This window comes from Herpailurus yagouaroundi, unplaced genomic scaffold, assembly GCF_014898765.1.
Source record: "Herpailurus yagouaroundi ecotype Mexico unplaced genomic scaffold, PumYag 355, whole genome shotgun sequence".
Classification (NCBI taxonomy): Eukaryota; Metazoa; Chordata; class Mammalia; order Carnivora; family Felidae; genus Herpailurus; species Herpailurus yagouaroundi.
In genome coordinates this window covers 5646363-5656767 of record NW_024412572.1, presented here as the reverse complement: position 1 = coordinate 5656767, position 10405 = coordinate 5646363, and the positions used below count along the sequence as shown (strand labels likewise).

At 51.6% G+C, this 10405-nt stretch overlaps 1 protein-coding gene across 1 annotated transcript; it reads left to right on the top strand.

Moving 5' to 3' along the window:
* The first annotated feature begins 290 nt into the window (after window positions 1-290).
* Window positions 291-9552, top strand: FKBP4 (FKBP prolyl isomerase 4). The gene is made up of 10 exons (XM_040462779.1): window positions 291-589; window positions 2619-2763; window positions 3243-3385; window positions 4201-4321; window positions 4832-4988; window positions 5643-5733; window positions 5826-5909; window positions 6173-6358; window positions 6913-7152; window positions 8741-9552. Exons 1-10 carry the CDS (start codon window positions 485-487, stop codon window positions 8846-8848), a joined length of 1380 nt encoding a protein of 459 aa, XP_040318713.1. The 5' UTR covers window positions 291-484; the 3' UTR covers window positions 8849-9552.
* Window positions 9553-10405: the final 853 nt, after the last annotated feature.

The following is a 10405-nucleotide window of genomic DNA, read 5'->3' as shown; positions in this document are numbered from 1 at the left end:
GGAGCAGGAGTAGTGAGCGGGGGAAACCCCCAGAGTCCTAGAGTTTCAGGAGTGGGGGCAGGGGAGAACCAAGCAGCTAGGAGAAGGAATGACCCCCCCCCGTAAAAAAAAAAAAATTAATATAAGCGCCCTTAGTACTACAGCCCGAACGGGCTTAGACGCCTCCGTCTCTAGAAAGTTCTCCACCTCCTCCCCCTCCGTCCGTCGCTCCCGCCCCAGCTCCTCCCAGCCCCTCCCTCCGCGGCGGGGTGGGACCAATCGCTCCCCGCGGCCGCTCATTACCCACCTACTCCTGCTCCCGCGCCCGATCCGCCGCGGGCTGCGAGCGCGCCGGTAGCCAGAGGTGCTCGAGCCTTCGACCGGTTCGCAGCTGGGTGGCCGCCGCGCTAGCGCCTTCCCGCCCGCACGCCCGTGCAGACAGGCCCGGACGAGAGGGCTTGGCTCGCGCCCAGTGCTCCCGGAGTAAACGGCGCACCGAGTGGCGATGACCGCCGAGGAGATGAAGGCGGCCGAGAGCGGGGCGCAGTCGGCGCCGCTGCCCCTCGAGGGGGTAGACATTAGCCCCAAGCAAGACGAAGGCGTGCTGAAGGTAGGGGGATGGGGGGCACGGCAGACGCCCATCGCAGCCGCCCTTCCCGCCGAGCCTGGGAGCCCCGGGCCGCCTCTGCAGCGTCCGGGCGGGTCGTTGAGCCGGGCCGGCGGCCGGTTGCATCGCCTTCCTGGATCTAGCTGCGTTGTTCGGGCTGGGAGGGCCGCCGCACGCTCGCAGCGGGTGGCCGATGTGCGCGGGCCTCCCCACGGCCGTTCTCCGGCCCCCTAGGGGGGGCCCGCGATGCGGGTGAGGCCCCGGCCCCCCAGCCCTGCGGCGCCCGGGCCCGGGACTGCAGCGCCAACTCCGGCGTGCGCGGTGCAGCGCGGAGGGAGGGGCGGGGCCGCAACGCTGCACGCGAGCTGCAGCTAGAGGGCCCCGGGCGGCATGCACCCGGGCCCGCTCCGGCTCCTTTCCCTCCCCTCAGCTCTCCGCGACCCTGCGTCCCCGGCCAGGCCGCCCGCCGCAGCGGGAAGTCCCTGGCCGCCTTCGCTGGCGGTGCTGCGAGAGCTCGCCCACCCCACCCCCCGGGCAGTTAAACATTAGCTAGGACCTGAAGCGGGTCACCAGAGTTATTTCCTGGCCCAGAGGCCTTTGTACGACTTGGTGTCCGGGGCCTCGCCGTGAAAGACGTTCTGGTGCCCTCCGTCCCCTTGGTTACCCTCTTCCTAAAGGCTGGGACTCAGCTAGGTCACCCGCTCGGCCATGCTGCCCCCCTCCCCCCGGCCCCGGGAAAACCAGGGAGCAGTGCATGCCGGGACCTGTAGTTCCCCTCCCACCTCGCCCTCTGCCGTCTTGATTTGGGGCATGGGGTGTGGGGCCGGGAGGAGGTGCTTTGCTGGGAGCCTCGGAGGAGGGAAAGGGAGGGATCTGACATTCGGGGAAGGGCATCTTGACCTGGGTCTGAACGACTGATGGTGCTTCAGAGCAGGTTTTGCAGAGTACAGGATGGCGAAATCAGCCTGGATTTCATACCTCCTCCTCAACCAGTGTTTCTTTTCGTCCTGGCCTCCCACTGCACAGTTCCACGTGTGTGTGTGTGTGTGTGTGTGTGTGTGTGTGTGTGTGTGTGTGTGTGAGAGAGAGAGAGAGAGAGAGAGAGAGAGAGAGAGACCTGAGCAAAGCTAGAGATCTCGGGGAGCCCTTATCTGGTCCAGAAACGCTCCTGGTTTTGCCCCACATGTTCGAATCTTAAGCTGTTCTCCCAGTGGGCATGTGGCTTCCCCTTCTTTCCAGCATTCTGGTGATTTCTACAAGGTTATTCATCCCAGAAGAGCCATTTCCCCTTTTTTTCCTCCAGTCCTTCCCCTTTGCCTTTCTATTCCTCAAGTCATTTGTCCTTTTCCTTAGAAGGTATACCTACCCATGTGATCCATGGAGTCTCCTTGTCACCTCTTTTAAGTGTTAAAGAAGAGGAGCAGAACTTAAGTTCCTGAGAAATGCTCTTAGCCCAGAAATAAAAGACTTAATTAGCCTACCAGTCAGGAATGGTGGTGTCCCAAGTCAGTTTAAGGGCCCGAGTGAGAGCCCCTATGCTTATCAGTGACCTGGTATTTTAGGACTGCTGCTATCCTGTTCATTATTCATATTCTCATCCTTGTCTTATCTGCAAACCAGATCTTGATCTGACGACCACTGGCATTTCTTTGCTGCTGCTGATAATCATCTTTAACTTTTTACCAATGTAATTCTCCAACCCTGATAGGGATTATTATTGCTAGTTTACAAATAAGGTCTAGAGGGTTGGACTTGTACAAGATCATACAGCAAAAACTTGAACCTTGGGTCTTTTGGCTCTAGTTTTCAAACCAAGTCGTTTTATGTTCCACCTCAAGTAAAATGGGGGGAGGGCGTGGGAGGTCAGTTGACTTCTAGCCAAACTCCATATCAGAATCATTTGAGGCTTAGTCCCTTGGCTTACAAGGAAGCAGACGATTCCTTCTGGGTTTCCATCAGAAGTATGCAGGTAGCGTGGGTGCCTCTTTCTGCCCCCATGCCTGGGTACTCACCTTCTCCCCCTTCCTCCCAGGTCATCAAGCGAGAGGGCATGGGCACAGAGTTGCCCATGATTGGGGACCGAGTCTTTGTCCACTACACTGGCTGGCTGTTAGATGGCACTAAGTTTGACTCCAGTCTGGACCGCAAGGACAAATTCTCCTTTGACCTGGGCAAAGGTAGGCATGGTTAGTGGGTTGGTAGTGTAGGCTCTGTGGAGGGTATAAGCTGTCACAAACAGAAACTATACTCTCAGAAGTTTAAGGAGGAATGGTTTGTTACACGCTGTTAATTTTTCTTCTGTTACTCTTTTTTTTTTCCTTCTACTCTTCTGTAACTATCGATCTCTGATCTCTATCTCACCTTCCCTGATCATCTCTGAACACCTCAGTTCCTGTTCAGGGATGGACTGCCTTATTCCTTAAACTCCTTTGTTCCAGAGTTGAGTGGGGTTTTTTTTTGTTTTGTTTTTCCTTTACTTTTCTCTTTTTAAGAGGTCTGAGACCTGACAGCACTTATTGCAACTAAGTTTTCTACTTTTCTAAAGAGTGTCTAGCCTCCCCTTGGGCGTGGTATAATAAAAGTCTTTTGGAGCCAGTGTTTGAGCCCAGAGTCGGATCCCTGCCAAAGAGGACCTGTTTGCTTTCTATACCTACAGGGGAGGTCATTAAGGCTTGGGACATTGCTGTAGCAACCATGAAGGTGGGAGAAGTGTGCCACATCACGTGCAAACCCGAATATGCCTACGGTTCAGCAGGCAGCCCTCCAAAAATCCCCCCCAATGCCACACTTGTGTTTGAGGTGAGTGTCCAGGAGCAGAGAGCAAGGCGAAGAACCAGCCTTATCTCGCCTGGGTCCTGGCTGCCCTCCAGCCCTTCCTGCTGCTTGGAGACAATGTAGCCAAGGCTAAGGGCCTGGCCTTAGAGGAGGAAGAGACAGGGAGAGGGCAGCTCACTCTGCTGTGCACATAGCATGCTGCTGCCAGAGAGCAGCAGCTGATGGAGGTCTCGGGTGGAGAGAGGTGGCCACAAACCCCTCTTCGGACCTGAAGCAGAGTGAGGGTTGAGGCATATTTTATGTCAGGAGCAGCGCCCAGAGATTGGTTATAATTTTGACTGGAAGAGGTCAGGAGGTCTATACATTCTAAATGACAGTATGGAATACCAGTGCTTTAGGATCAGAGGAGGGGAGGGATGCGCCCCGTGGGTCAAGGGGATGAGGAAAGCCTTCACTGAGAGGTGGAACTTCATTCATTCCGAGGATGGCTTAGCCCTCATTAGTGGATACTTGGAGAATGTTCAGAAGACTACTGAAAGATATTGGGTCATTTCCAATGCCTACCAGATTGGCCTTCTCAAGTAGCTGGATTAGGATAGGCTGGAACGTGGATAGGATAGGCTGGATCTTCTGAGGTCAACAAAAGCCGTGGGACGGGCCCACCCCTACCAGAGTTGAGACTAGAGCCCCCGGGACTTAGAACTTTTGCTAAGTGCCACTTTGTCCACTCCTGGTCTGGCATTTACTAAGGACTGTTCTGAGTGAGGGAGAAGTTGCATCTCACTGCTGATGGAGTTAGTGCCCAAAGGAGTCGTGTTGCCTTATGTGTTGTCCCACAGGTGGAGCTCTTTGAGTTCAGGGGAGAGGACCTGACAGAAGAAGAAGATGGCGGAATCATCCGGAGAATACGGACTCGGGGTGAAGGCTATGCCAGGCCCAATGAGGGCGCTATCGTGGAGGGTGAGACAGTACAGTCTGGGATTTCCGTTCTGATTCTGGTACTTAGGCCCTGGGTGGTTCTGGGCAAGTCACTTCCTTTTTAATTTATTTATTTTTTTCAATGTTTATTTTTGAGGAAGAGACAGAAGATCGTGAGCGGGGGAGGGGCAGAGAGAGACAGAGGAGACAGACACTGAATCCCGAGCAGGCTCCAGGCTCTGAGCTATCAGCACAGAGCCTGACAGTGAGGCTCGAACCCACAAGCTGTGAGATAATAACCTGAGCCTAAGTCAGATGCTCAACCAACTGGGCCACCCACGCACCCCATGTCACTTCCTTTTCTGATCCTAATTTCTTGTCTGAGAGACGAGGGATTGGACCATTTCCTCTTAACGTCCCTCCAGCTCTAAGAACACGACAAAGACATCTTGGGGGCAGGAAGTGATGAGGTGATAGAGGGAAGCCGGTGGCATCCTTCCTCAATCCCCTGCCTGCTCACATCCCTGACACATTGCCTCTTTTTCATACCAGTTACACTGGAAGGGTACTATAAGGACCAGATGTTCGACCAGCGGGAGCTCCGCTTTGAGGTTGGTGAGGGGGAGAGCCTGGACCTGCCTTGTGGGCTGGAGAAAGCCATTCAGCGCATGGAAAAAGGAGAACGTTCCATTGTGTACCTCAAGCCCAGGTGAGGAGTGGGTGCTTTGTATAACAGATGGGTGATCAAAAGTCCGAGATCCACATGTCCACAGTTAGTTGTGTAACTGGACACTTGTATCTTTTCCTCTGTGTGTGTTCACTACTCCCACAGCCTCAGTAGAGGGCCCTGCAACTCTGCACAGCAAACGTGATCTCCATATTTAGGAGCACGGTCACAGTTGTCCACATCTCAAATCAAAGGCTAACCTTTTCAGTCAAGGCTGCTCAAGATTCCCTCCTTTACCAATGTCAAAATTTTTATTTTCCATTAATGTTCTCCATCATTGTGATATTTATTAAAACATGCCTATTATGTGCCAGGTATAATGCTGAAAATTCCCAGGTATTCAAAGACCTTATTCCTGCCTTCTAGTGACTCATTGCTCAGTGAGCTTTAGCAATTAGTAATTGAGTAATCATCCCAGTGTGTAGTGTGCGTGAGGAGGATGTGGAAGATGCTAAGAGACCAGCTAATTGTGTGAAGAGGTCAGGGAAGATTTTGCCAAACAGGAAACATTTGAACCAAGTCTCAAGGGATGGGAAGTTACTTTGCAGGAAACAGACAGGAAGCCTTTTCAGTAGGGAGCGGGTTAAGCATGGCAGCGGTGACCTAGATTTTTTTTGCCCCCCTCCTTCCCCCCAGCTATGCTTTTGGCAGTGTTGGGAAGGAAAAATTCCAAATCCCACCAAATGCTGAGCTGAAATACGAAGTACACCTCAAGAGTTTCGAGAAGGTGAGCTTGCTCGAGGTCTTCTCTGTCCCGGAATCTGGTTGCAGTACGTGGCCTTGAGGTAGCTCACAGCTTTGTTTCTGTCTTGGGGTTAGGCCAAGGAGTCTTGGGAGATGAACTCTGAGGAGAAGCTGGAACAGAGCACCATAGTGAAAGAGCGGGGCACTATGTACTTCAAGGTGAGCCAGCATCTGGGGCCTGGGGGAAGGCCCCTCTGGGCCCAACCTTCCTCCTGATGCCTGAAGTCCTTTTCTGCCAGGGAGAGGATGGTGGCGGTGGGAATGCCTATAGTCTTCACCTAGTAGATCTAAGCTAGCTGCTCTTGCTGGAGGAGGAGGGGAGGCAGGACTTCTCATGCCCATACATCACTGGTGTCTACAGAGTCTGACAGCCTGGTGCCCCTGAACCTGTGTCTATTGCCTAAGCCTCCCTCCCTCTCTAGGAAGGCAAGTACAAGCAAGCTTTACTGCAGTACAAGAAGATTGTATCCTGGCTGGAATATGAGTCGAGTTTCTCTAATGAGGACGCACAGAAGGCACAGGCCCTTCGCCTGGCCTCCCACCTCAACTTGGCCATGTGTCATCTGAAACTACAGGCCTTCTCGGCTGCCATCGAAAGCTGTAACAAGGTGAGGCCCTTTTAGAGAGGGCATGGGAGCAATGTTCACGGATTTGGCTGGGTGAGCTGCCAGCAGGTCTGAAACTTGGTCTCAGTGACTAGGGTAGGGGTAGGATAGTAAGTGGGCTAGTGGAAGCTCAGAGATGAAGGGCCCAGAGGCAAGGGCTCTTGGATTTAGTGGTAGGAGAAGCAAGCACCTTGGCTTTAGTGATAGGAGGCAGCTGACACAGGTAGAAGGTAACACTGGATGGGAAAAACCGCTATGGCATTTTCTCGGCCCTGGTTCCTAGTCTGTCCCTCTTCTATACCTGCTTTATTCTAGAGAAAACGAAAATGTTGTCACGGGTCTTTCTCTTTCACCTAAAGCTCTGTTTTCCCTTTGCTTCTTGGACTAACTGGGATTCTTTCTTAAACCTTGGTTTGTTCATTTAGTGCCCCGAAACTCCTTTCTGGGGTGGAGCCAGCCATTTCCATTCTGCCTCATCCTGCGGAGTGAGGACTACCTTTGGAACCCAGTCTTGGCCACAGGCTGCAGGGACTGACGTCTCACTGTTGCTTCCTTAGGCCCTGGAACTGGACAGCAACAACGAGAAGGGCCTTTTCCGCCGGGGAGAGGCCCACCTGGCGGTGAATGACTTTGACTTGGCACGGGCTGACTTCCAGAAGGTCCTGCAGCTCTACCCCAGCAACAAAGCCGCCAAGGCCCAGCTGGCTATCTGCCAGCAGCGGATCCGCAAGCAGCTCGCTCGGGAGAAGAAGCTCTATGCCAACATGTTTGAGAGGCTAGCTGAGGAGGAGAGCAAGGTAAGGATTGGGACAGGGAACAGTTGGGATAGACAGAAGAGGAGGCTAGGCCTAACCCAAGTGCCGTGGCTGTTCATGCCTCTGGTTGTATGGGTCACTCTTGGAAACCAGAAGCTACCCTTGTCTCTGGAGGAAGAACATGTATGTTCCTTCACAGAACCCTGTTGTGGGGGCCACACTTCCTCAGTGATCAGGGCTAAAAACCCACTCACAAGCCCCAGAGGTGGGGAGTTGGTTACTGTGTGTGCTTCCCAACCTGTACCTTTTTAAAGCCTAGGTTTTATCTGTCTGTCTGTCTATCCATCTGTCTGTCTGAAAGAGAGAACATGGCGGGGGGGGGGAGCAGAGAAAAAGAGAGAGAGAATCTTAAGCAGGTTCCACACTCAGTGCATGACCCTGGGATCAAGACCCGAGCCGAAATCAACCAACTGAGCCACCCAGGCACCTGCTAAACCTAGGTTTTAAAAGCCCTATGTTTAAATAGATAATACAGTTACGTAGTTTTATTTAAACAGCGCAGAGGCACCTGGTTGGCTGGTTAAACATCTGACTCTTGATTTCAGCTCAGGTCATGATTTCACAGTTGTGGGATCAAGCCGCACTTCAGGCTCTGCATGGGCGTTGCCAAGCCTGCTTGGGATTCTCTCTCTCAAAATAAATAAACGTAAAAAAAAAAAAACTTTAAACAGCACAAAAGAACATGTAGTAAAAAGACTGCCACCCCCAGAAGCAATTGATATAACCAGTACTTAGATCATTCATACATGCACAAGTAGACCGTTTTCTCCTTTTTCCCTAAATAAAAGGCCACATGTTCCACCTCTTTTCTGCATTATGCTGTCTTCAGATCATATGTAGAAGATTGTTTTGTACCAACATAAAAATAGCTTTCACATTCTTCGCTGCACTTAACATGGTGTAGCATTGGACACATAACCTATATCCTCTTACCCAGTCTGATTAGTCTTCCAGTGTTCTAAACCAGCTCTGTCTGATGGGAATATAACGCAGTCTACACAGCGATTTTAAGTTTTCTGGTGGCCGTGTTAAAGTGAACAGAAAAAATATAGCAGTGGGTAAATTTTTTTTAACTGCATTTGTTTGGGTTTTTTTTTCTTTCTTTTTTTTTTTTTTTTCCAGACTAAGTAAATCTTAAATATCCACTGTTCTGTTATACTTAAAACCCATCCATTTGAACTAGCTGTATTTGAAGCACTCAGTAGCCAATGTGGTAGTAACTGCCATGTTGGATGAGTACAGTTCTAAGTAGCACCATAGTGAACGATTTTGTAAATTTACAATTTCATGTGTGTGTGCCTTTAGGACATACCTGGAAAGGGAGTTGGCTGTGTTGGGGTAATTCTGTTGGAAGCTAGCATGTTTTGTTTTGTTTTTTTTAACTTGGGATGAGTATTTGTGGTACAGACCCAACACAGTGTCAGCATGGTGGTAGGTGAATATAGCTGTGTCCCCAGATCAGTGCAAGCAAGTGGGAGTGGGGACATGAAGTAAAAGTCCCCTTTCTCATCAGAGGGATTGGGCCAGATGAGAACTGGAACTCATCCCCTTCCTGTCTTCCTTTCCGCAGGCCAAGGCAGCAGTAGCTGCAGGAAACCATCATGCTGACATGGAGATGAAGGATGACCAGAAGAATGATGTGGCAGGGAGCCAGCCTCAGGTGGAGACGGAAGCATAGCCTCTACCCAGCCCTACTCCTGCGGCTGCCTGCCTCCCCTGCTCCCTCCCCTCCTCCACCCTGTTAGTTTTGTAAAAACTGAAGAATTTTGAGTGAATTAGACCTTTATTTTTCTATCTGGTTAGATGGTGGCTTTGGGGGAAGGGGGAAAGGAGTAGGCTGGGGGATCGGTTTAGGTGATGTCACCCCCTCTTCCCTTCCCCCTTCCCCCATTACATGTGAACGAATGTCCATCCACACGCACACTCATCAGAACGTTAATTTATTTTGCTGCTTCTGTTTGCTATGTCCATTTTTCAAATGGTAGAAGGGAGTGAGTGGTAGGGATACTTGCGGGGTCTGATGTGAAACCAGGGTGGAGAGGGAGACTCCTGGGCAGCCATTTTCCTTGTCCTTCCCTCCTCCCGGTCTGTTCCCAAACATGTGGCCTCCATGTGGGTGCTAGGGGCATGGGGAAAACCACTGCTGTGCCCGCTACTGCTCTCTGTTCCCGTCCTCGCCCCAGATGGTATGGCTGAGATGTCTTCTGGTGTCCTGATGACCGCCTCTGCTGCCCCCCCCCCCCCCATATTTCCCTTTGGATCTGTTTCCCTTCTCAGCCAGGTTGTGTCCCCAACCCCCTCAGCCTTTTCTCTGCACGTTGCTGAAGGTCCAGGCTTGCCTCAAGTTCTGTGCTTGAGCAATAAAGTGGAAACGAAACCTGAGTGTCAGGCAACCTTTTTCTGTTTGGCCTCAGAGGGTGGGCATGGTGGCTGTGCAAGTGCAACAACGATAGAGGAGCATTCTTTGAGCATGGAGTGGTGCCCGCATACGGGGCCTCCTGGGTGCTGCCCAGACCACTGCCACCACCGCCACCCCACTCCCCACTCCACCCCCCACCCCCACAGCCTGGTGGGTTTTCATAGCTCTGCTTTTGTTCCCTAACACTTAGGAAAATATAAACATGTAAAATACTGGGACCAGTTGTGTGTGTTTTGGTTAGATTTGTCTACTTCTGCCTAAGTGATCTAGCAGAAATCACAGCTTTCTTGGTTTCTTATCAAGGTAAAATTCCTGTTAGCCATCCCTCCAGTTAGACACGTTTTACACAATTAAGGTGAAGAACAGTAAAGCCAGGGAACATGCGCTCAGGCCCGCTTTCCAGCTTCCTCCTTGACCTTAATAGAAAAAAGCTTATGCTTATGCTTCTAACTATGTGTTGACCTTTGGCTCCTATAGCATTATGGGGCCCTCGGAGAAGCCAGGGGGCACAAATCTGTCATCTCCAGATCTTGCTTGTAGGCTAGAGCCTCTGTCTATAGCCTTACCCTCTTCTCTCCAATGTATGCTGGCCTGCACAGTGTGGAGGTAGTCTGCCTACCTACATGCCTATACAGTTCCTCCCAGAAGAAATTTCTCCATGCTTTTCCATGGAAGATTCATTTCTGTGTGAAGATTTCACCCAAGTCCTACATCATGGTTGGTGCCAGAGCCAGAACTAATATTTGTTTTAGTCTCCCGAGTGCTCTTGCTGAGTTCACACAGTCCTGTGCCTCTGGGTCTTTTTGACATTTCAAG

What these genes read in the sequence shown, in the direction of transcription:
- FKBP4 (XM_040462779.1), top strand. Translation starts at nt 485, where the DNA reads ATGACCGCCGAGGAGATGAAGGCGGCCGAGAGCGGGGCGCAGTCGGCG. An exon ending in CTCCTTTGACCTGGGCAAAG is followed by an intron (nt 2,764 to 3,242) that starts GTAGGCATGGTT and finishes CTATACCTACAG; the next exon opens with GGGAGGTCATTAAGGCTTGG. An exon ending in CCATCGAAAGCTGTAACAAG is followed by an intron (nt 6,359 to 6,912) that starts GTGAGGCCCTTT and finishes TTGCTTCCTTAG; the next exon opens with GCCCTGGAACTGGACAGCAA.